The sequence below is a fragment of the Macaca mulatta genome, chromosome 13 (assembly GCF_049350105.2).
Source record: "Macaca mulatta isolate MMU2019108-1 chromosome 13, T2T-MMU8v2.0, whole genome shotgun sequence".
In the NCBI taxonomy this organism is placed as follows: Eukaryota; Metazoa; Chordata; class Mammalia; order Primates; family Cercopithecidae; genus Macaca; species Macaca mulatta.
The window spans coordinates 54,167,947-54,194,462 of NC_133418.1; the positions used below are offsets into that span (position 1 = coordinate 54,167,947).

Genomic DNA, 26,516 nt, shown 5'->3' on the forward strand with positions numbered 1-26,516 from the left:
GCCCAGGAGGGCTTTGAATGTGGCCCAACACAAATTCATAAACTTTCTTAAAACATTATGAGTTTTTTTTGTGATTTTGTGTTTAGCTTATCAGCTATTGTTAGTATATTTTATGTGTGGCCCAAGACAGTTCTTCTTCTCCTTCTTCCAATGTGGCCCGGGGAAGCCAAAAGATTGGACACCCCTACCTTAGATGGAGATCCCTAGGATCTTCCTGTGAACGACCAAAGACAAAGCCTTCATTCCAGGTGGCAGCATCCTGAAGTATGAATATTTCAGGGATGGTGGGCAGACCCTGGAAGGGAACTTGAAAGTGCTTTAGAGAAGTTTTAAACTATCCAGACCAAGATAATATTTACTGATGTAGGTCTGACCTTCATAGCATTTGAGCCTGCTAATGGATGTCTCTAAGCCTGTGTTCCTACTTATTCAGGTGTTTGCTTTTTAAATTTTTTTGAGGGAGACAGAGTCCCCCATCTGAGGTGGTCAGGAAAGGTTCTTGAAGACACTGGTACTTGAACTGGCCTTGGAGGTTGAACATGGCTTAGGAAGTAGAAGGAGAAGGCAGGGAATAGTAAGAGGCAAAAAATCAAGGATAGAGGCAGATGGAGGCAGAGGGAAGAATGACGCCAAAGTATACCTCCACGTTCAGTCCCTCAGGAAGTTCTGCTGGCTGTTTCTGTTATGTTCTATGTCTGACAACTCTCATGTCCTAGCGGCCACCCCACTGTGACCTTCACCTGAACTTCTACAGTGATCTCACACTATTCTTCCAGTTCCCACTTGTGCCTCCTTAAGGCCTTTTCTGTCCCCAGGACCCTGAGTGTCTCTTCTGACACATGCATCAGATGTTGTTGCTCCTCTGCTCAAAGTCTTCCAGGGGCTGCCCAGCTTGGAATAAAGTCCAGGCCCCTAATATTCCCCACTGGAGGTGTCTGCTCCCGCATCTCTGCAGCCTCATTTCCCAGTATACCCTCCCCCAGCCCCAGCAGCCGCCTGCTTTTTTCTGGGACTAGTGGGATTCACGCCTCAGGACGTGTTCTTCCTCCGGATATTTGTACGTGTTCTTCCTCTGGATATTTCCAGGTCTGGCTCCCTCATTTCACTCAGGCCTGTGTCAGATGTCACCTATTCAGAAAAGACATCCATGATGACTATTTATCTATTTACATGCACCCGTGATGAAAAATGCTCCAGGGTCTGTGTTATTTGTTGGAGAACTGTCATCACAGAAAGGTTTGAACAGTGTCTCCTTACTCCAGATGGAAATTACCTAAATTCCACAAGGTCCTTACAAAGTTCTGCTGCTCAAATAGGAGTCCAAGTGTTGTCATCTGTAGTTCACGTGCCCTGGATGTCTCTGTGGAACTGCCTGGCAGGTTTGGCTTGAAAAGAAACAATTCATTCAGCAAGTATTTGTTAAGAGCTTGCCTGTGTGTCAGGCACTGTTCTGGGCAATGAGAATATGGTGAACCAAAAACACTCCCCTCCACCTCACACACCTCACTTGGTCCCAAGGAGACAGAAAACAAACAGACACACATACCATAAAATGTCAGGTTGTGACAGTGCTGGGAACAAAGATAAAGCCAGGGATGGAAGTGAGCTGCTTGCTGCACATTTTCACCAGAGGTGGATGCTGGACAATTGAGAGCCCCCCTCATCCCACCCAGTGCTCTCTTGTTTCTTTCTCTCCTGAAGTATAAGAAGGAACAGGAAGAGGAGGCTGGAAGAGTTCTCTGTCGTTGTAGCTTCATTTTATGATAAAGGCCGTGTCTTATACCCACTTGGGAGCCCTCCCTTATGTAGCTGGAGGATCAAGAAGTTGAATTAAACCACCCTTGTAGTAACTCTTAGGTTCTGCCCTCTTGGTCACAGAGATCACTGACAATAGATTTTTAAAAATTGTATTGATTACTTATCCCCAGCTGAGAGCCAGCACACCTAAGATGCATCGTCCTTTTTGTGGAAAACCACACAAGCAAGGCCAGTTGCGCTGAAACCAGGACACTGGCTTTTCTTCGTTGTTTCAAAGGCTGCTCAGATTCCTGACTGTGTGCCTGTCAACCTTTCTACTAGATGACTTCTCTGGAAGACCCCCTCCCACATCCTTCTACCCTTCCCTCCCCACTTCCTCCACCCCTGCCTTTTCCAGGACTCTTTCCACAGGGATCATGGTTTTTCTTGGCCTCCCCTCATCTGACATGCTCCCAGTGTGAGAGAGGCTTGGGGTATGGGGCAGTCCAGCCCGGTGAGATCAGCTACTGATCGAAGCTGGTAATTGCTTCTCCCTGGGAGCCACTGTGAATACATGCTACTATGCCCCTGTTATTAACATGTGGTATTGGTGTAGTATGTTTGTTACAGTTAATGAGCAGTTGTTCAAAATGTATCAAAAATATTGATACATTATTAACTAAAGTTAAGACTAGTTGACTAAAATTAGATGTTACTGAACATAGCCCTTCGACAGGTTTCACCATAAGTGAGAAATAAGCGTGCTCCTGCCCTCTCTGTTTTCAGCAGGGTAAAATTCACTGTGATGGCAAAGGTTGGAAGTGAACTTTGTCTGTCTTTACAATCAGCCAAGCCCACAGGGCAGCAGATGAGGCTGAGAGCCACAGTGCTCCGTAGAAGGCTGCTCGTCCCCAACTAAGCAGTGTCTCCTCTGCATTTCCAGAAATGTCTGACTCAAGCTGCCCCTGCCATGGCCTCCTTAGGAGAAGGACGTTGTAGTTGAACCTAGGGAAACAGTATGACTGGACAATCCAGAGTGCAGAGTAAAGTCATCCAACTTCACAGTGCTGCAACTGTCATCAGCTGGTAATAGAATGCTTTTTTAGAGTAGCTTTAGATTTATAGAAAAATTGAGCAGGAAGCACAGAGAGCTTTACCCCACTGCATAGTTTCCCCTATTATTAACATTCTGCATTGGTGTGATATGTTTATTACAATTGATGAGTCAATTTTGGTACATTATTAACTAAAGTTAATATTAGTTAACTAAAGTTAGATATAAACTAAAGTCTTTCATTTACATTAGGGCTCATTCTTGTAGTTGTACATTCTATGTGTTTGGACAGATTTATAATGACACATAACCACCATTATAGTGTTGTACAGAGTCGTTTCACTGTCCTAAAAATTGCCTGTGCTACACCTGTTCATCCCTTTCTTCCCTCTCCCAGGCCCCGGCAACTACTGATCTTTTTACGATCTCTACAGTGTTGCCTTTTTCAGACTGTCATATAGTTAGAATCATACAATATGCAGCCTTTTCAGACTGGCTTCTTTCACGTAGCAATATGCATTTAAGCTTTCTCCATGTGACTTGATGGCTTATTTATTTTCATTGCTGTATAATATCCCATTGTATGAATGTACCACAATTTGTTTATCCATTTACCTACTGAAGGACGTTTTGGTTGCTTCCAAGTTTTCACAGTTATGACTAAAGCTACTATAAGCATCTATATGCAGATTTTTCTTTGAAGATAAGTTTTCAACTAATTTGGGTAAATACCAAGGAGCACTATTGCTGGATTGTATAAGAGTATGTTTAGTTTTGTAAGAAACTGAAAAACTATCTTCTGAAGTGTCTGGACCACTTCATCAACTGGTTTTGACTCCTGAACCACTTTCATTTAGATGAGTCTAATTTTTCCAGGAAATACTTCAGAAATGCACTAACTATTAATAACCTGAAACCCTTTTCTCACTGCCCTCTTACATGGGACTTAGACGTGAAATGCCGGCACCTTCATTCTTCTTTCTGTAGTCTTCCTGCTGGTCTCTGTTCTTGCTAGAACTAAACCATCCTAGCAGGAAACTTGCTCTTTTCCCTCTCCCTCCCTTTTGCTTCTCATCACTGCCCTTTTCCCAACAAAAGTTAAAGGGGAAAATGGGCTAGAGCAGGGTTGGCAGGGGAGATCCCACACCCATTTTCCCATAGAAGAGCTATTGCGTGTTCTCCGGGATTTTTGTTTGCCTTTAAAATGCTTTAAATTGACACTGCTGAAAGGTGCATGATGCTCTCTGCCCCACAGCTCCGGGGATGGCATGCCTTGTTGCTTACTGGTTTGTCTCGAGTCAGTAAATGAGATTCTGCCCGTACAACTAAGTGCATTTGGGGCATTAACTGAATAGCTTTGCTACACATGGCTGGTAAGAACATGTATTGACCTGAGGGAGATACATTAGGGGCCCTAAAATCTGGCAGTGGACCAAGAGAGAGTCAAATGCATCACCCCCGTGTGTTTCTTCCCTCTCAGGGCTCCTGAGTCGCATTGGAAGCCCACGACTATAAAACACCTGGAGTGGGTTTTGTGACTTGTCAGTCTTGTTACTTTATAAATAAGCTTCATGTTGTGTAACCTGAATGCTTTGGGTTAATACGAAGAGCCAGACAAGATAGGCACAGGACCTGGAGAATAGAGGGAAGAGCTGACAGGAAAGAGAGCATTCGAGGTAAATGGGGGCAGGTTGGATCACCATGGTCCCTCTGTGACCATTTTCAAGGCCCTAATGAGTGGCCCTGTCTGCTCATGTGACTACCAGCTTGTTCCATTTCCCCTGAGTTTTGGGTACATCTGCCCATATACAGTTGGAAACTAAATGACCTGCAGTTGAAGGGACTTTCTCTGTCGGGGCTGAGAATTGCTCAACAGAGTGCACTGTCAATATCTTAAGCAAGACAAGGTTCTGTGCATTACAGAAATCAGAAACTTAGCATCCCTGGCCCCACCATTAAGTACCAGTAGCACCCCTAGTCCTTGCGATGGTCAGAAAGCACCTCCCTCTACAGGTTCTCAGATGCTCCCTAAGGGGCATCTGCTACCAGCAGTGAGAACCCCCTGGGCTAGTGGGTGGTCTGGTCAAGGTCTCCCAGTGAAAGGAAGTGAATCTGAGTACCACCCCCTCCACTCCTCCTCTTCAGCACCTGGAGCCTGCACTTGTTGCCCAGGCCTTTCTCCCCTACTCGCTTCTTCTCCCTCCTCCTGCCCCTTGCTTCTGGGGCCCAAGGAGGAGAACTTAGAGATTCTGCCAGTTTGCAGTGTGATGTGGGTTGAGAAATGTGGAGCTACAAGAAGTAAGTGTATTTACCCCTTAACTCTTGAAAACCTGTAGTTCTGGGGATTTGTTTCCTCCTTGATTGAACTTGCTTCTTAATCAGCCACCCTTATTGACTCAAGTGAGCATGCCTAAGGGGTGTCCTGTGGCCAGCCCCCGAGGTGGACGGTGGGGATTAGCAATGGAACAGCATTGTCCCCTTCCCCCATCCCCTACTTCCAGGCTGATACCGCATTGATCTGAGATTCTGCCAAGTCACACTGGTATTTATGTTGGCCCAAACCCAAAGCCTCACAATGCCTTCTGCAGGGTGGTTCCGGGGTGTCCAGGGTGTCGTGCACCAGGGGGCAGGGATGAGTTTGTCATCACCGAGCTATTCACATGGAGGAAATGGGACAGAGTTCAAGGATTGCTTATTTTTACCTCCTCCCTGCTCATACCCTACTTTCAAGCCACTTGTGTGAATGATGCCCACACATGGCCTTGACTGAGCTGAGGGGATGGACTTGGTTTGATTTCAGTCACCAAGAGTCTAACTTTACTGGCCCGAGTTGCACACCAGCAGAACCACTGCTCACCTGGGCCCAGAGGATGGCAATTCTGAGACGTCACAGGCCAGGGAAGTTGAGATGGGGCCGATGGGCCTTCACGGATAGGGAGGGACTTATAACATCCCCATGGATCCTTCCAGAGGTGGTGTTTGGTTCCTGTACTTCTTGTCAGCCAGGTGCCCTCTGCTCAGCTGGTTCACAATGCAGAGGGCCTGGGGCCCTGTGGATATAGCTATGGCATCTGCCACTTTATCCCCAGCCTTGTCCCTAGCCCACCACCCCCATCCCCTTCTTCCTCGCTCCTGCACTGTGGGAAAATCAAGTGTCACCCTTTCCAGAGACACCTCAAGGCCTCGCGTCACAATGCCAGTCAGCTGGAACAGGTTTTCAGAGTACCTCAGCTTGGCACGGCTTCTCTGCAACCTCAGAACTCGGCCCTGGTAGAGCCTGTTAGTGATTCAGCAGCTGGGGAACTCCAGCCAGCCCGAGAGGGCTCGGCGATACTCGCCCTGTTGCCTTGCAATTCCAGGAATTTGGATGGGGGCCCTCAGCCAGCCAGTGTGTGAGCAGGTCTGGGGAAGAGGAAGGCTGACTCAGTACCCAGCCCCTGGTCTCAGTCTTTGATAAGGCTTTAACTCTTCAGAAGAGACAGTTGCTTCCTCCTGGCACGAAAGGGTGTGGCATAGATCTGCACAGGTGGGAGCAAGCACAGGGCCTTCCTCACCTCTAGCCAGGTGCGTGCTGCATCCTGGTTAACATTGTTGGCTAAAGATGTTTTACCTGTCTGCTATTTGCTTTGCTTTATGAGAGAGGGTTCTCTTGGACCACCAGATCAGTGGGCAGCCTTATCCTATAAGGCTTTGAAGTGGGTAACATGTTGGGGAGAATACAGGAAGATGTCTGTGTGGCAGTGTGAGGTGTTACATCACAGTGGCCGGGCCTTAGAAACAAAAATGTCTCAACAGGAAGCACCTGGCTCCTCCTCCAAGGGTCTCTGTGCTTTTTTTTAATTTAGTTGTTTATTTTTTGCATGCTTTTCAAAATGCATGTTGGGAAAAGCATTTCACCTCCTTTTGCAGCTATGTTACTTCTCTGTTAACATAGCTGCAAAGGGTTATGTAACAACTATGTTACTTCTAAGGTGTCGGTTCTGGGCACTTGTTAGGGCATTGACTCTAAAGAGTTCAAAGCATTTTGCCAATATTCTCATTTGTCTCTTGAAGCTGGGAAAGATAGTAACCAGCTCTCCTAAATCAGTAATGGTAGGAAATGAGGTCTGGGCTGAGAGAAGGAGGGGCAGGAGGTACTGGTCCATGTGAGTGACCTGATCTTACACCCAGCCCAGTGCTGGTGGGTGTTAGGAGGTGCAGGCAGAGAGCCCTGCCTGCCAGAGTGGTCAGGGGGCATCGTGGAGGACCTGGGGATCTAGCTGGACCTGGAAGGCCAGGTAGAAATGACATCAGGCAGTGAGGAGGCTTTTCTACTCAGAAGAGAGGGAATTAAGTGTTTGTAACAGACCTGTACTAGGTAAACACATTTGGGTGGAAGAAAGGGCTGAAATAGGGAGCATCAGAGATACAGGAACACCACTGAGTGTGTTTGCTTTGATCATCTGGATTGTAAACTCCTTGGGGCAAGTCTTGCCTTTGCTTGAAGAGCTCCGGAACACAGCGTTCACAATGAACATTCACAGTAAGCGTTCACTCTCTCTGTCTTAGCCTCCCTGGGAGGCTAAGCCAGGCCTCTTTGGGGTCACTGGATGGAAGTCTTTGTGTTCTCATAAAAGTTTCAGGAAAAGCCAACTTTTAAGTTAAGGGTGGAAAATAAAATGTTGCAGGGGTCCTCTCATCGGGTGACTGAACAACTCAGGATCAACTTGACAGGCCTCTTTAGCAGACTTAACTCCAGGCTTTGGATAAGGATGACAGTTCCTTCATTCCTCATGGATTTTTCAGTATTCTAGTGGGACTATTTAATATCGTTATTAATAGAAACAGAAAATAGAAAAACACAGATTTAACTTACCACCCAACTGAACAATGGTACAGCCATTTATAACGGAGTTCAATGGTTTTTGAGAATTGGAAGGATTCTTTCTCATAGGAAGGGACTTTTCATTCATTGCTCTCTGCCCAGCACCTAGAACAATGTCCCGCTAATGGTGCAGCAGGTGCTTAGTGAGCACTTGTTGAATGGATGAATGTCAGGATTCAAGTGCTCTGTGCAGCAAACCACCATGGCAAACGTCTACAATCCTGCACGTGTACCCCTGAACTGAAAATAAAATAAAAGGTGGCTGTAATCCCTGCACTTTGGCAGGCAGATCACTTAAGGTCAGGAGTTCAAGACCAGCCTGGCCAACATGGTGAAACCTCGTCTCTACCAAAAATATAAAAAATTAGCCGGGTGTGGTGGCACACACCTGTATCCTAGCTACTCAGGAGGCTGAGGCAGGAGAATTGCTTGAACCTGGGAGGTGGAGGTTGCAGTGAGCTGAGGTCGTGCCACTGCATTCCAGCCTGAGCAACAGAGTGAGACTCCATCTCAAAAATAAACAAATAAATAAATAAATAAATGTTAGAAATAAAAATTCAAGTGCTCCCCATCGCCACTGAAATCAGAGTAAGAACCAAGACCTAGAGCTGTAGCGGCAGGGATCTAGAAGAGAAGAAAGGAATTCCCGAGGATCTGTGGGTTTTCCCATTCCCCATCTGCACACCCTCAGTACTCACTACCCAGCCCCTAGTCCACGTCTTTGATAAGACTTTAACTCTGTTTTCAAGCTGGTGACCTCTTAGAGAAATTCAGTTCAACATATATATATTAAAGTCCTATGTAGGTGCATTCGGCAGGTGTAAGGATAGAGATGATTTAGCCACAGCTCCTGACCACGCTAGAGAGGAGAAACAGATAAGATGTAAAAACTTCTGAACTGCAAGGCAGAATAAAGTAAGGATTCCTCTGAGGAAGAAATTATTATTTCTTTTTTTTTTTTTTTTTTTTTTTTGAGACGGAGTCTTGCTCTGCCGCCCAGGCTGGAGTGCAGTGGCCGGATCTCAGCTCACTGCAAGCTCCGCCTCCCGGGTTCATGCCATTCTCCTGCCTCAGCCTCCCGAGTAGTTGGGACTACAGGCGCCCGCCACCGCGCCCGGCTAGTTTTTTGTATTTTTTAGTAGAGACGGGGTTTCACCGTGTTAGCCAGGATGGTCTCGATCTCCTAACCTCGTGATCCGCCCGTCTCGGCCTCCCAAAGTGCTGGGATTACAGGCTTGAGCCACCGCGCCCGGCCAGAAATTATTATTTCTGACATTTGAGCAAGGCTTTGAGAGGCCAATTTGATTCCCATGGGTAGAGGACGGGATATGCCGACTTGAGAGATCAGCATGATATGAATGAAAACTGTCAATAGGCTAGGTACAGTGGCTCACACCTGTAATCCCAGCACTTTGGGAGGCCAAGGCAGGTGAATCATGAGGTCAGGAGTTCAAGGCCAGCCTGGCCAATATGGTGAAACCCTATCTCTACAGGTGCGTGCCTGTAGTCCCAGCTACTCGGAAGGCTGAGGCAGGAGAATCGCTTGAACCCGGGAGGCAGAGGTTGCAGTGAGCTGAGATCATGCCACTGTACTCTAGCCTGGGAGACAGAGCGAAACTCTGTCTCAAGGAAAAAAAAAAAAACTATCAAAAGTAGCAGCTACCATTTGTTTCATGTTTATTGTGTGTCACTCAATATACCACATTTTTCTCATGTGTCCCTTGTTTAATCTCTAAACAACCCTGTGTAGGAGTTGGATATCTTTATCTGCTTTTCCAGTGAAGGAAACTGAGGCTCAGGCAGCTAAACTAAAGTCAGCAGCCGTAAGAAGTTGGGTGAGGATCCTAGTAGCATGAGCCCAAGGCACCAAGCTAGGAGTGCCAATTTTTGTGCAGGGAAAAGGGGCAGTGCTGGGCTGCTGGGGTCAGAGGACCTAACAGGAGGGAATGGGCGGAGTTTAGGTGGAAACGGGGTCTGGGACCAGGTTATGCATGCTAAATCTCCACTCAGCACTTGGGGCTGGGTTCTGTCTCTGTGCTGGGTTCTGTGAGTGATATGGAGCCCATGGAGAGTTTAGAGGAAAGAAGTGATTTCATTCAGCAAGGTCAGTCTAGTAGTAGGAGCAAAGATTTTTTTTTTTAAGCTGTTGGCAAGAAAACCACTCTAACAACTATTGTGATAGTGCAGGGAGAGACGATAGGGCCTGAATTGGGGCAGTAACAGCAGGGATGCAGGGGGATGGAGAGGATGGACCATGTGGAGGCTGGGTGTGTAGGAGGGCTTGGCTTGGATACTGGTGAAGGAGAGGGAGGTACTGACAATGACTGCCTAGTTATCAGTCCCACCCAGAACCAAGTAAGAGGTGGAGGACGTGAGTTTAATTTTGAACACATGATCTGGGGTACAGGCCTTGGGGAGAGTGGTGGAGGTTGGAGATAGTGTTTGGGCATGGAAGCAGGGGAAGCATCTATGGGAATATAGGGTCAGTCCAGTGCCTCGGTGGGCTGTAGTGATAACTTCAACAGCCTACACTTGTCTGCCTTTGTTGAAGTGTGGAAGATTCCATTTTCTCTGGTAGTTGCTGTCCCATGTGACTTGGACATTTTAAGGGAAAGTCACAGGTCTCAGATTTCTCTTTTTTTACTTAATTTGCTCACAGTAGGTAGGTGCTCAATAAATATTTGATTAGTTAACATAAGTAAATAACAATTTTTTTTTTGAGTGGGAGTCTCGCTCTGTCACCCAGGCTGGAGTGCAGTGGTGCAATCTTGGCTCACTGCAACCTCCGCTTCCCAGGTTCAAACAATTCTCCTGCCTCTGCCTCCCAAGTAGCTGAGATTACAGATACCCACCACCACCACACCCAGCTGATTTTTGTATTTTTAGTAGTCCGGGTTTCGCCATGTTGACTATTTAAACCCTCAAAAGGCATAAAGGGCATGCTATTTCAAGATCAGTCCATGGAACATCAGTAGCCTGCAGCTAAGTGACCCCGGGCCTCAAATAAAACCCTTTGTTGAAGTTGCCTTAGTGACTTCCAAAGGGAGGAGGGTCATGACCACCTCCTCGTCATCCTGAACTTCCTGGAAGTTATGATGAAACAGGAGCAACATGAAGCGCCATCAACTGCTGTGTTCAGTGGGTGCTCACGTGACTTCTGGACCTCATGTGCTCTATTTCATTTTGTTTCACTTAATCCTTGCAAGTCCCATGAAGAGCTGTTATCCTTGTTTTATGGATGAGCACACCAAACCTCAGCGAGGGTACATAATACAGACAAGGTCTCACAGTGAAGAAGTGGCAGAGCCAGGATTTGCACCCAGGCCTGATGGCAAAGCCCCTTTCTGCTGTGCTGTGACAGGCTAGGAAGTGGTAGGGGGTTGTGGTGCAGGCAGCCGTTTGCCCATCTCTCTTGCCTCCCTGATCCTGAAGGTTCATTCTGAATACTTTGTTTTTTGCTATTATCAGATATGTTTAGATGGATATGGAAAATTCCTATGAGCTTTCAGCTAATGCTGGATCATTTCCTGTGATATCATAGTCATGAAGTATTTCCCCAGATTTATCAAGTTGGAACTTGCTGCTGTCCAATGGAGATGCCACGTGGCTGCTTTTGGCCTTAATATCCTAATCAGTTTGTGGATAGTCCATGATACGCTCATCCTACCAGCCTTGCTCGTAGTCCTCCTCTGCAAGGCCTTCCCTTTTTCCTTCTTAATCAGTTCTTACCCTGAAGCCAGCATCCTCACCTGGCTGTCAACCTCTTGGATTTAAAAATATTGATGAAATCATACAATTTAGTGATTTTTGCTATGCAGTTAAAATCCTGTCATCCTTGCAAATAAAATTTAAATGTTGAGATATAATTCACACAGGAAGATGCCATGAACCTGTACTGACTGGCCCTGGGTTCTTTGTGGCCCATTTCTTTATAAGTTTGTGCCCACATGGGAACCTCTGCAGACCTCTCCCTGAGCAGCGGGATTCCCACCCTCTATGTACCACTGACTACTTCCTGTTCCTTAGGACCTGCCAGGTCTAAGAATGGTAGGGGAGGAAGGGGAAAACCTGCTGCCCTCTGAATACCTACACTCCCTTCTGCCCTGCCCTCTAGCACAATTCCTATCCTCCTGCCCTGAGTGTGTTCTTCATCCAAAGACCTTTCCTCATCACCTCTTCTGAATCCGGAGCATCCTTCATCCAAAAGGACCTGCTGCAGCCTCTTCATCCTCCCACATCCCCCCGAAAACAAAAACTCACCCTTCGCCCCTTCATGCAGGAAGTCTGGCTGAGAGGATCCCAAGCAGGTGAAAGGTAGAGCTCTTGATATTCTAGAGGGAGCAACTGCTCCATGCCGTGGAGTAGGTAGGGGCCTGAAAGCAAACACCAGCTCCAGCAGAGGCCAGAGCAGGACATGGTCCACTCTGCTGAGGTGGCCAGGGGCCGGAGGATACTCCTCCCAGCTCCAGGCACTGTGGCTGAGTGTCCACAGAAGAGGTGGTCACCAGGCCAATGGGTGGTTGAGGATGAAGGGTGTTGGACGCTGAAGGCACAGCCTGGGTATCTGTGCAGAATTGCTAGTCCCGTGCCTGAGTGAGGGGTTGGAGTAGGGGTGTCCTGCTCTGGGGCCCAGGGGAGAGGGGTGTCCAGCCTCTCTCAAGAGCATTTCCCATTGACACATCAGCACATAGGTTTCGGGATGGCTTCCCTTCTGGGGACTCATGAGCTAAATAGGTGAGGCTCCTTTTTACCTTGTTTCTGTTGGGAATATTTACCTGAGTACCAAACAGCTGAACTACAAGCATAGCAACACTTGTCCTTCCTAAGGGCAGACTAGGTTCCCACTCTATTTTGGGGGGCACAGGATCAGCCTTTCATAAGGGTTTTCTTCCGTTGCATGTGGTTTTCCCCTTGACACCACCCGCTTCTTTTCCTTTTTCTTTTTGAAGTCTGCAGTCTTGGGATTCCCCTCTTTGGAGCTATTTAAACAGAAATAGGATGCCAGCAGGAGTGGCCTAGAAGGGATTCCTAGAAGCCTTCCTGTCCCGAGGGCCTGTGGCAGGCAAGGGCCAGCTTTGAAACTTAGGCAGGAGGAGCCTGTGGCTGTGGGCCACCAGGCCTGTGCACTGCGTGTCTCCCTGAGCCACTGTATGTTGCCGCGGTCCCTGTGGCTGTCCTCTCCCCATCCTTCCTTTGTTTGGGATGACCCTTGGAGCCTGCCAAGGTCATGTGTTTCTGGAAGGCCCCCACACAGCCTGGCTTTCTAAGCACAGTCGTGTGGCCAGAGGGCTGGGCAGCTGGTGAGCCTGGATGCTCATACCTTTGCCCCTCAGTAGACCTTGTTCATGGCAGGGAGATTGGAGGCAGTGGGAGAATCCCCAAGAGGCAATGCGTGGCTCTCAGGGAGAGAGAGATCAAGGCTCAGCCACTGGGCCTGCAGAGTCTGTTGTTTGGACTCACCTGGGGTTTGTGACTGCTGAATACACACCTGTGTCACAGTTGGCTATGGTCAGAAGGACTGTGGTGTGGTCTGGTAATTAGACACTGTCTTGTGCATGGGAGTTGGACACACTTAAGTTTGAATGTGGCTGCAGGAACTTGGGCAAATTTCTCAACCTCTCCAAGCTTCAGTTTCTTCATCTCTATGATTGGGCATTTCTACCAGCTGGACCAGAAGGTTGGGAGGCACCTATGTCATGAGTTGTTATGAGGACTAAGTAAGAGAACACATGCAGAACCTTAGCAGTGGGCCTGGGACTAGGTCCAGTGCATATCCACCTGCACAGTGAGAGACCTGAGCCCTGTCCTCCTGCTCCAGGGTCCTCTTAGGCTCACCATGTAATGAAGACAAAGCAGAGGCCTTGCCGCTCATCACAGGGCCTCAGCTGATGCTGGGCATGGATCAAGATTGCAGAGTGAAACCCAGGGCACCAAGAAGTCGTTTTCCATGGGAGCGTGAGGGTATAGAAAGGACCTATTCTTCTTGTGTTGCTCAAATTATGAATAAAAAGCCAGTGTCTTTCATCTGTGGAACATCGTGGTTTTGCAAACTTCAATTCATTCCCAAAACACCTCTGTGAGTTTGGCAGCTGCGAGCTCACAGGTGAGGAACAGAAGGTGAAGTAAGTTGCCCCAAGGCTGGGGAGCAGGCCCCCATCGCACACCCTCATCTTCCTGGAGCAGTGGTGCTCATCAGTGCCTTGTCCTGGATTCAGCTGCACAGTGTTTGCTTTCTTGTCTGGGTTTTGCTTAAGCAGAGGCTAACATGGAGCCCAGGAACCATGCTGACTGGGTTCGCCCTGACCGACAGGATATGGAGCAGGAACAGGGCGTGAAAATAATTCATTAGTTCAGGGGCAGTTGTGACAGGCAAGTCACGCTTCCCCTCAGAGTATGCAAAGCATCCCCAGTGTCATCCTTGGACGCTATTATGGGTCACTGGCTGACTTTAGCCAAGGGTGGTTTGTGGCAGCGCCAGCGAAGTCAGAACGTCACTGTTCCCCAGCTTCAAGTGGGCAACCGCTGACTTTTCCCGGCTTGGATGGGGATGCCTTGTTTTAACACTGGCGTGTGGGTGACAGAGGGGCCCTGGGAGCCTTGCTTCCAAAATTAGCATCTATTGGAGAGCAAGAAAGAATTGCACAGGGAAGACATGCATGATTTTACTGATTTTCTCTCCCTGTCCCCCTGCCCTGCCTCCAACTCCAACCCAAACATCTGGCTTAGGATTCTGTAAAAGTCTTTGGGAGGTCCATACCAGACCTCCAGTAAAAGCAGCCTTAAGTTCTTATGTTTCTCATTTCAGAGGTTGAAAGAACATTGGGAGCATGCTTGCTTTATCTATTCCGAGTGCTTTTTTTTTTCTTTGAGAGTCAGGACTTCTGTGTCTACACCCTAAGTGAAAAGGGGCAAGAAACCCTCACAGCCTGCAGAGTAGGGGGCCGCATCGATCCTGTAACAGACAGAACTTTGCTTGTTTCCTGTGCTGACTTGATTCATCTGCCTTCTGGGCTAACCTGTCAGAGGCCCAGCCCCTCGGCATGGCAACCGTGGTATTTTTTTGCATTTCAGTTTTGGGAAGTCATTCTGATGTGGCTCATGCTGGTTGCATAACTCAGAAGAGTTCCTTCTTCATTGGAAGGTTGCTGCTGTTTCCAGAAACCTCAAGTACTATGATCTGAAGGCACATAAAGGTCATCGATTGGCAAGGCAGGCTTTATGGGCATGCAACCTGTGTAGGTCCCACAGGACCCCATGCTCACAAGGGCCCTAAGCTTGAGGTTTAACACTCTGTAGTTGCAGTCTTGAAAATCTTGTAGTTTTATCTTTGAATTTGTGTCTTGTAGGTGAAGCCCAGTGGGACAATACAGTATGCACTGGGGGCTTAGAGCCTTGGTTCCCATGGTCCTGCCTATTACTATCTCCCTGCCTCCCCTAGGTTTTCTTGCTCCTTGCCATGCTCTGTCCCTGGCGGGGCCTGGACACAAAAAGGGTTGGGGGTAAGTGCATGGCATCTCAGGGTCTGGCATGGTGGCAGCTGTCCCCATTCTGGACTGGCAGCTCCATGGCATCCTCAGTGGGCAACTAGAGAGAGGTGAGCTGCTTGACTCCCCCAATCCAGGTACCTAGTACATCCTGACAGGGAGGAGGCAGTATCCTTAAGGGGTCACCCATCCATCTTGGGTTGGGACAGCAATTTCCTGGAAAGAAGAGATACCTGACTAGACCCCTCAACCCCCAGCTGGGTCACAGCACATTGGTCCGGCTGCCAGCTGGAAGGAAACCCCAGAGGCAGTGGAACCTTTGCTCCCTTACACACTCTGTCCCTGGGGTGCACCTGTGAGGGGCTGCACTCAACCTGCGGGTATCCTCATACCCAAAGGACAACAATGACGTGAATAGCAAACAAACATGATGACATGAACAACAGGGTGAAGGTACTTAATGTCACTGAAATGTACAATTAAAATGGTTAAAATGGTAAATTTTATGTTATGTGTATTTTCCCACCATAAAATATATATATATATATGGCGTTAAGAAAAAACAAAAGCCAAAACCACCCTGACAGATGGAGATACTGGGAAGAAGTGGAAGGCTCTCGATTTCAGTGCTTTTCATGGGCACTTTCTTCCTGCTTTTTCAACAAGGGGCTCCATGTGCTCATTTTGCACTGATATCCACAAATTATGTAGCTGAGCCTGTCTACCGGCCACTCTGTAAAACCACCAAGCATTTGCCTGTCAAAGGGTCTGCCCTCTAAGCGTCTAAGGACATCGTTTGCCAAGCAGACTCTGACCTTTTCCCTCTTCCCCTCCACCCAACAGGTATTGTGTTGGCAGCGTGCCAGGCCTTGGAGAACAGCACGTCCCTGCTGAGCGGTGAGTGCAGCTGCCGTGGGTGTGTGGATGGTGTGTGGGAAGAGAGCGGGCCTGCTGCTGTGTGGAACCTCAAGAGCTCCGTCCCTGGCCTCCTGCCCACCAAGCACACGCCTATCCCAGAGGCCTCTCTGCTCCTCCTCAGGGGCGAGGTGGCGCTCACTGGAAGGCCTTAACTGCAGGCCCAAGTGGGGGCTGCTCCTGGCCCCCTCAGGGGCCTCCCCTCCCTGTCTCTCTTCTGCTGTTCAAACAATTCCTGTGGGCAAGTGTGTGAAACAGGGCCTGCAGGACCCCAGAGCCCGGGGCCAGCCATGTTTTCCCCACTCTCGTAATAGTCCACCTGAAGTAGAACCCAGATTTCTGAACCCCCATCTGCTTCTGCCTGGTGACCTTTGTTTAGTTATTTTCGGTTTACATTTTAATACTTGTAGTAAAAAAAAAATCACTGTATATATATATATTTTAAAGATCCCAAATCAAAATAGTAGAGAGCTTGGGACATGTGCGAGGTGAACCACCGGTGGTCACAGCACTGCAGGGGAGAAACCTCTGTTTGATTTGCATGTTGCTTTTGCTCTTTCTCCATGTGTGTTAATATTTTTATACAATTAGTCCTGGTGAGGAAACAATGTGGATTCCTGCTTTTTAAGCTCAAATGTTGGGACTGTGTATTGTTCCATGTTGCTTGAAAGTCTTGAAATCTCTTCTCTTAAAATGTCATGCTGTCCCATTAAAGTGAACATGTGTGATTTAAGGAAACATTCCCCACTGGATATTTATGGTGCCTCTAGTTTCTTAAGTTATGATGTTACCTATTCATGCCTACAAGCTTTTTGCTCCTTTTGGATTCTTTCCTCAGAAAGCATCTCCGGAAACAGGAATAAATACAGATTTATGACCCTTGGTACAAACTGCCAGATAGCTTTCCGAGTGAATGGTGCTGATTTTTCCAGCAGTGTGTGAGTGCACCAGTCCCACGACTCCCTGGTTAGCATGGAGTGTGTTTCACTAACTTCTGCTCCCATCTGTTACTGCACTAAACTCCTGCTGTGTCTCCATAGTTATTTCAGGGAGGTTCCAGTGGGAGGGGCAGGTTTCTTATCTATTCATAAATTCTGTAGCCAACCACACTGGTGTCCCTGGTACCTTGCTGTTCTCCTCCAGGCCTTTCCCTCCAAACCCACTGAAGGTGACACTGTCAGTCCCACTGGGTACCACTGCTGCCGCAGCCCCACCAGCCCCCCTTGCTACTGTTATCCTTGATGTGCTTGGACTCTTAAGGTGCCTAAGCCACTTGCTGGTCCATGATGACACAGGAGAAAATGCCTCTCCCACTCTGTGTGATGCTTTGTTGGGGCTGGAGGTGGAAGGGTGTGAGTGTGTCCACCCCAAAACAGTGCTTCTGGAGTCCAGGGTCTACTAGGGTTTCCATAAAGCAGTACTTTCACTTTTAAATTACCTCCCATCCACAAAGGACTCAGATATGAACACATAGGGAGGAAGAAGAGGATAGCTTAGTAACTCCACCATGCCATTCTCAGAATTGCCCGAACCCCCTTTCTAGAATGCACTTGCCCCAAGCTTCACCTTCTGTCCCTCCTACAGATAGACCTCTGGTGACCTGCCCAAACACTAGAAAGTACTGGTACTCCAGCAACACTTACACACTGGGTATCATTTGAGAGAACCTGGACACTGAGCCAGTTGGGGGTTACCACTCATTTGATACTTGTCACTGTTATCTCCAGGTATCTCCATGGGCTGAGAAGCCTCCTGTGTTTTCCTCACCCTCCCTGCTCTCTTCTAAGTCGAGTTGGGTGGAACTGGGGTATAAAGGCCTTGAGATTAAGCCAGAAGGGGGTGATGGAGTCCTGTGCCCCAGGCCTCTACCCCTAGTTTCCCCGATCTCTGGTGGAGCCTTCCTCCCGCTCCTCCTGATTCTCACTCTAAGACCTGGTAGGCCAAGAGCCAGGTCCTCTATTGAGTCAGGTGACAAGTTGCAATGATGGCGAGCGCTGACACTGCCATGCATAGAGAAGGGGGTCCCGTTGGTTATTTGACAGCCCCCTCCAAGTCTCCATCCATTCAGACAGACAAGAAAGGCCTAAGGGATGTCACCCTTGAGCCTGTTCCCCAGGAGCCTGGCATAGCTCCTGCCTAGGCCTTTTGGGGTTCCCCAGGCCCTGCTGGGCAGATGTGGGCAGACCTGATACATTTGTCCAGAATGGGACTATTCTTTTGCAGTCATGAACAACCTCTGTTCCATCTTTTCTTCCTGAACTTCTTTCTATGAGAACATCTCTGAGGTTTACTTCCCCTCATTGTGATGTGTGGTCAGAAAACAGCAGGTGAACCCCTGCTGTGTTGCATATTACCCTGTAACTGGCTCGATGCCACTCTGGGGCCTGAGGTGGTCTGTGACAGCAGAGGCAGTGCCACACCTTCTAAAGTCCAGAGAGCCTCAAGCCCCCCGGGTTGGCCGGCAGTCTGCAGAGAAGGGAAGTGGCTGCCCGTCTGCCCTCTCTGTTGCTCCCTGTTTGATGGGTCACTGAGCTACAGAACTTGTGCCCCAGGGCTTAGAGATTTAATGAAATTACTCTTTCCAGAGTTATTTACTCTTGGCCCTGCCCAGTGAGACCCAGACATGAATCCAGAGAGGGCTGGGCCAGGAGAAAAGTCCAAGTGGTGATGACTGTGTTATAGTCACACCTCCAAAGGCTGGGGCTTTATGACTAGATCAGGCTTATGCTTAACTTTCTTTCCTTTAGGGTGACCTTCCTGTCTCCTAGAGGACTGCTCAGGCCCTGGTAGGCCTTCCCACCCCATCCCACCCACTCTCTTGTCACCACACAGGGCTGAGATCCTGTGGTGGGCACAGCTCAAACTGGGGACCAACTCCCACCAGCCACACTCACTGCCCATCATTGTAGCAAGTGTGTGTGTGTGTGTGTGTGTGTACTCATGACTAATAAGTAAAACTCCCTGTTAACATTGTATTAGAGAAATCTTCATCCACAGAAGAAGAGAGAGTGAAATCAGTTCCTGTATACCCATCACCCAGCTTTGACAATTAGCATCATTCTGTCATTTTTCTCTGATCTATTCTCCCTATCTTTCCAATTTTTCCCTTTGCTGGGGCATTTTAAAGCAAAGCCCACTTCACTCGTAACACTTCAATATGTATACCTAACAGATAAAGGCTTTTAAAACGTTACCGCAATTCCATGACTGTACCAGCAAAGGCAATGATGATTCCTTTTTGTTAGATGCTCAGATATGGAAGGTAGATGATGCTATATTTAATTTTGTACTACTTCGTTTTAATTTGCGTTTACTTTCATGTTTTTGTATCTTGCATTCTACTTATATTTCTTTTCAGGTGAACACTGTTTTCATAAAACGTATTCCTGTCTCTGCTGGGTGACTTTCACGTCTGAATGCCCCTAACTCCCAATGCTCTGGATGCTGGTGGGCTCCTTTACTCAGTCCCAGAATCAATCCAGAAACAAACCACCCAGAAAAATGTAGATGGTGTGAAACCATCCCCACAGTTAGGTGTGAAAATGGGTAATTTTAGAGCAAAAGCTATAAGGACTTTGCCCATGATGTAAATTTGCAGGCCTTCTCACTCTAAGAGTTGACGGGAATGAGAAATAACAATGGATGTAAGATAGGTTTTGATACATTCCTGAGTGACAGCACTAGAGCATAGGGCAACAGGAATACTCAGGGTGAAGCCCTCACACTTTAATGGAACATTACGGAGAGAAAACTGTCAACTCCGTGTGCTAATCAAAGGTGTCAAATGGGCTCAAAAGAACATGGGGCTTTCTTGTGCATTTTTTTTTCTTTTCTTTTCAGAAATGAAATCTTGCTATGTTGCCCAGACTGGTCTCAAATTCCTGGGCTCCAGCAGTCCTCCCACTTTGGCCTCCCAATGTGCTGGGATTATAGGCATGAGCCACCACGCCTGGCCTTTCTTGTGCATTTTGGGGAAAAAAAAAAAAGTTCTGTATTCTTATTACTTGATCATTGCTCTTGGCCTTTCTTCTTGACATTTCATTGGTTTCTTCCTTTCTCTAAGATCCCCAAATATGGAGGGAAGATGATGCCAGAGTTACAGGAAACTGGCATTGTCATTAATAAATGCTTCTCAGACAATTTGAGTGGGACAGCAGAGGGATGTGGTGCCTGAGGCTGGAGATGAGAAATCATGGGTTTGGGGTCATTTGGTCTCAGTTTTTTCTGAGTTTTCTAACTTGTTGTTTGTTTGTTTGTTTTTAGTTTTTTTGCCCAGTCGCTGGGCAAGTTAATTTTCTGGTTCCTGTTTGGATTTGTTTCCTCATCTATTGGACTCGAATCAAAAGTGGCCTGTGAGATTTTTCACATGACCACACACTGATGGATTGGTAGAGATGACTTGGAGAGCCGGGGTGGGGAGGGTTATAAGGCTGACTGCAGGTTTTTAGGAAGTACTGCACTGATCCATTGGTGATGCCAATTGTCACAGGCCCAAGGTAGGGAAGTGGTAGTGTCACTGACACGTATTTGATTTTCTTGGAACCAGACGCTTTTTTACATTCAGGTTCAAAGATTCTAGTTGCTGGAACTAAACAAAGGAGCAGGCTTTCTCTGCCTTCCCCTCAAGGAGCCTCCCATGCAGGTGAGAAAAGACAGCATGGGAACCCATGGCGGAACGTGTCACAATGATGTGGGCATCCTTGGCTGACTGCTTAATGCGTGATTTAGAAAATAGTTGCCATGGGAGTGAAATCAGTAGTATGGCTGGGGACAGAGTATTTTTACCAGGTTGGTTGTCAATTTGTAAAGCATGCAGAGAAACATTAGCTGGAGGCAGGACAAGGGTGGCAGCGCCTATAGCTTAGAACACCTGTCACACCCTCTCCAGGAAGGAGTTATGACCTATCTTCAAAAGACACTTTTAAATGTCCCTTAAAAGGGACAGAATGCACCCTGGTTAAGAAGTCGTTGGGTGGCTACTTGCTTAACCCTGAGAAATGTTGCACAGTTCCCAGGCTGCCCATCTGGTTCTCAAATTTTCATGAGACTCACTCTAATGACCAAGGGGGTGTGGTGAGGGCATTACTCAGGCGCCTGGGAGCCAGCCTCCAGGCTTCTATCTGCTATCTTTCTTGCATGAGCTGGGTACTCAGGGCTGCACTTTAAACCTCTGAACTTCTGCTCCTTCCTCTGGCCTGTGTCTAGGGACACCCACCTGGAATCAAGGCATGTTTGAAGGCGTGCTTAATGTAGTGTCTGGGAGACTTCTGAGAGGTGAGGATGAAAGAACATGGAAATTTACAGTGCGGTTATTCATGGGGAATGTCACCATTAGCAGCTGGCTTACGGAGATGGTGATCAGATCTCAGTGGTGACCCTGGGCTTAAATACGTTGAGGTGGCAAGTTTGAGCTGGGGTTGCACAGAGGGAAGGCAGATGAGATTATAGGGAAAAGCCTTTGAAGGCTTTACTTGTTTGGAAAACAGGTAGAACGTGTGTCAGCCAGCAAGCAAGCGATCTGGTTATTGCTCATCTCGCCTAACAAAAGCTTTTCAGAACTGCGAACTGCTTCCCCGTTCCATTGTCTAGAGTTTTCCCACGTGCAGCTGAAGTCATTCTAAAATTAGAAGGCTCATGTGTTCTTCCCAGGTACTACATTGCTCACCTGCTCCAAATATGTGTCTATAACACAAGACAGTTGGTATGTCTTAGTTTGGGGATAAAACCACATATTCCTATTTGTGCTTACTTTAAAGAATGCTTAGAAGAGCGTTAGGAGGGAATGAGGGATTCTTCCTTTCCTCTCCAAGATTTATCTTTGTTGCCCACATTCTCTTTTCACCTTCTCATTTCACCTTCTACTTTTTGCAAAGAAAATTGTGCTGGGTCAGTGCCTTTTGAGCAAAGGCTGCTCAGGGTAGTAGACAGAACACAGGATATGCAATTCAGAATCGTAATTCTGACTCACTGGCTGCAACACCTTAATAGAGCTCTTAAATCTTCTTGAACCTCAGTTCTGCCATCAATAAAATGAAGGAGTGGAATGAAGTCAATGTCTTTTCAAACTGAGTTACAGAATCACTTTACGGATTATAACCAACATTTTTAAAAGTGGAACTGAATAGTTTAGAATAGAGAATTTCAGAGTACATTACATGTAGGAAGGACAGGTACCGTTTCATGACTCTTGTTTTATTAATTAATAGATTCATATATTGGCATTCTGCCTCACTTTACTTGCATGAATTACATCCATATCGCTTCTATAATTTCCAGACTTGATTTATTCATAAATAAGAGCTTAGACACTTGCAGAGTAAGTGCCACGAATCTTTCTAGACCTATAACATTCGCCCCTTCATCTCCCTAGTTTTTTTGTTTGTTTGTTTTTGAGATGGAGTATCGCTCTTGTCACCCAGGCTGGAGTGCAATGGCACAATCTTGGCTCACTGCAACTTCCGCCTCCCAGGTTCAAGTGATTCTTCTGCCTCAGCCTCCCCAGGAGCTGGCATTACAGGCACCCACCACCATGCCCAGCTAATTTTTGTATTTTTAGAGGAAACAGGGTTTTGCCATGTAGGCCAGACTGGTCTCAAACTCCTGACCTCAAATGATCCACCCACCTCAGCGTCCCAAATTGCTGGGTTTACAGGCGTGAGCCACCACGCCCGGCCCTCCTAGTCTTTTATAGTTGTCTTATCCACCCCTAACTTGACAGCAGTTCATCTTCATTTTTCCAAAACTCTCTACTTATAGAAACAACAGCTCTTTTCTTATGCACAGATATTTCATTAATTTACATAATATGTAATTAACTTACATAAGTACAATAATGAGTACAGCTGACATAAACAGGTTTGGTAACAAATGCAAATGGCCTCTTGGTAAATATATAGCCTAACTGTTGAAAACAGAAATAGGCTGATAAACGAGTAACCAACTGAGTTTTTGCATGCTGAGGGCATTGGTGCAGACGCTTTAGCAAAGAAATGGAGAGTGTGGGGTTGGGCAAGTCAGGGGCTTGATTTAAGCAGAACTCAGTTAATAGAGCATCTACCATCTTTGAAAGAGGCAAGGCAAATGACAAAACTAATGAATGTGGATATGGACATAGCTGCCTGAGAAACAGCTTAACAGTAATAGTGAACTGAATTCCTTAGTATTAGTAAGTGAAAACTTAAAAATTGTATATGCCCTGTGACCCAACTGTTGCACTTAGGGATCTGTTTTACAGAACAATCAGATGTTAAGTTATTATCCAGTAGAGTGAAAAGCAGCCAATGTCAACAAGAGGGAAATAGTAATGGAACAGGTAGACAGACAGGCTACTATATAGCCCTTTAAAAGCATGTTGATGAGGAATATTTAAAGATTGAGAAAATGCACATGATATATACATAGAAAAAGGAGTATATAAAATTGGATGATGTAACTCAAATTTATAAACTACACACAGAGATGCAAAAATACAGGGCATATAGTTGTTCACATTAATGATCTCTGGTTAATGAGACTATACATGAATTTCATTTGCATTGTGCTTTCCTGTTTTTTCAGTGTCTAAAAAGAAAGAAGAGGCAGTGGCTGCCCTGCAGGTCTGTTGGTCAGTGTGCACTGAGTGCAGGCTACCTCGGCCTTGCAATCCAGTGTGTGCAGCTGTCTCCGAGGCTCAGGCAGTACGGCTGTCTCTAGAGCATGGGGAAACAGTGGTGCCTTGCATGAGGGACACCCATTTTTGTAGCTTGGCTCCCAGGCCTCATTCCTCTGCACAGCAGCCCTCACAGGACCTTTGCTGTCTGGATGAGTTGGCCCCAACATTTGCCACTTGGCCTCAGAAATCTGGGAATGTTCATCCAAACTCTTCTTCAGTGCCTGTGACTCCTAAATACTGATCCACTTTGCAGAAATTTCAAGTACTTAGCACTTCTAGGTTTCAACAGAGAGGTTGGGCCTTTCTGGGCACCCAGGTCTATGGTCAGTCTCTCAAATGTGAAGACTCTGAAACCAGACGGTCCAAGTTCAAATTCCACTTCTGCCACTTACTAGCTGTGAGACCTTGGGCAAGATACTTAACCTCTCTGTGCCTGGCTTCCTTGTCTGTAGAATGGGAATAATAATAGTACCTATCATAGGGTTGATGTGACAATTAAGAGTTGACTATAAAGCATTTGCAACTGTTTGTATACCCGGCAGCTACTCTAAGTGTTAGCTACTGCTGCTATTACTACCCTTACTGTCATTACTGGTGATGCAGATAGTGTGAAGCAAAGCTGTACCTTTATGGTTACTTTTTGCCACCTGGAGGTAAGTCCTCCTGTAGTGGTCTTACATTTCAGTGTGCATAACAGTCATCCTGCTGATTCTGTTGAAATGCAGATTCCTAGGCCCTCACAACATGCCATCCAGAAATCTGCATTTTTAGTCATCAACCACATTTTGTTAGAGTTCGATGGGAAGATGAGACTGAATGTACTGTCCTTGTAGGCTGAGATGCTCTCGCCAGAAGGTGACAGCACTTCCCCGTCCCCCAAGTTCTTGCTTTACCTCAGCCAGGCAGTGCTGGTCGCTGGGAGTCTGTGAAATGTGTGTGACCCAGGACTGACTTTCTAGTATTCACCCAGGACTTTGGTAAAGAAAAGCCAAAAACCTCAGAACTTGGGCCACCTCAAACCTCAAACCTCTTCTCTCTCATTGGCCTTACTGTGATGAAATGATGAACACGGTGGCTTTCTGGTAAACATCAGCTCTGTTTTCTGGCTGTGCAAACCTAAACTCCTGGCTTCTGAGTTCAGAGATTGACCTGGAGCATCTGATTATTTACAGATGAAGAGACCTGCAGCTATTTTAATCCAGCGAGGCTCAGATGTCCCCACAAGCAGGCTCTCCCACTGTTTGCTTTATGGATTTGTTCAGAATCTCCCTTCCTCGTTTCCTGTCTTGAAAGTTACGGCCCAATTACCTTATCAGAATGTGTAATGGAAAGTGATTTCACACATCTGGCCTTTTTATCACCAGGCTGCATGGACTAAAATGTTTCTTAAATACCAAAACACAGGAGAAAATGGATTAGATGAAGTAGAATGGAGGGCCTCAGTTCTATTCACAATGTAGCCTGGGGCTCAAAAAGGGAATGTTTGTTTTTTGTTTGTTTTTTTTTTTCCTTCCTAGTTGTTACTTAGCAGCTTCAGGAGGAGTCCCTCTTTTTGGGTCTTTTTTCATTTTGACTTTTAGGGGCTTGGATTTAATGAACATCTCTCCCTGCCTTGCACAGTAGGTCCAGAAAGGTATTTTTAAGATCTTGAAAGTGAAACATGTCAGGCATTGCTATGAAATCTGCCACAAGTGAATCTTCCTGGTGTTCTTAGGTATGAAAAATAGAAATATAATTAATCACCTAACAGTCCATGGGAGCCTCTATAAAACTCAGTTTCTAGCAGGCTTTCTACCTGATATCCTGTTAAATAAACAGCCCAGCACAGTGAAAGGCTCTAGAAACCTAGATCCACACCTGAACAAATGATAACCAGATTGCAGTTGCCATTGTGGGCAATTTCTCAAGGTTTCAGCCCTTGATCAATGCTTCCCAACCTTTTTCAGAATAGAGATCCATTTTTAACATCAAAACTGTGTGAGACCCCACAGAGAGTAGTTGTGCCTTTACTATTAACCTAAATTATAGTAAATAAATTAATAAACATGGTCAAAAGCTGCTATGAGAACTCAGTGACACTTTACAATGAATTTGTATTTTATCAATCACAATAGAATTTATATAATAATATGAATTAACACTTACAGAGTACTCCCCATATGCTGGGTGCTGCTCCATTTAGCTTTATTTATTTCTACAACTCTAAAAAGAAGGTACTACTATTAGCTCCATTTTACAGTTGGCAAAATGAGGCACAGAGAAGTTAAGTAACTTGCCCAAGGTCACCTAGTTAGAAAGTGGCAGAGCTGGGATTTAAACCCAGGTAACTGGTTGCAGAATTCTAAGCACTTCACCACTACGTTTCAAAAACGTACACACACACAGATACACGTACATCTCACTCAGACCACAGATGTTATTTGAGGGGAGATTTACAAACACTTTGCATTAAATAACTGTGTGACTCTCTTTCTTTCCCTTCTCCAAGACAGATTGGAAACCACTTTCTTGGGTTTTTAACCCTTCATTTCATTAAAATTTAGACATACAGCTTAAAGCCAGGTATGTGTGTGTATAACTATGTGTGTGAGTGTGTACATGTATACATATATACAAATGCACATGTGAGTATATGCATGTATGTATATCTAAGCTTTTATTTTTATCTTATCACAAAACTATGGAATCTTTTCTGTGTGTGTGTATATGTTTGGTTTTGGTTTTGATACAGAGTCTTGCTCTGTTGCCCAGGCTGGAGTGCAGTGACGCTATCTCAGCTCACTGCAACTTCCGCCTCCTGGGCTCAAGTAA

General features: G+C 46.5%; 1 protein-coding gene across 2 annotated transcripts in view; it reads left to right on the forward strand.

Annotated features, from left to right (window-relative positions):
* Window positions 1-26,516, forward strand: part of TGFA (transforming growth factor alpha) — a 107,753-nt gene that overhangs the window by 22,563 nt on the left and 58,674 nt on the right. For both annotated transcript variants that reach the window (XM_015112609.3, XM_002799271.4), the window contains exon 2: window positions 15,983-16,036. In XM_015112609.3, the coding sequence (XP_014968095.1) occupies window positions 15,983-16,036 (54 nt within the window). The remainder of the gene's footprint in view (window positions 1-15,982; window positions 16,037-26,516) is intronic.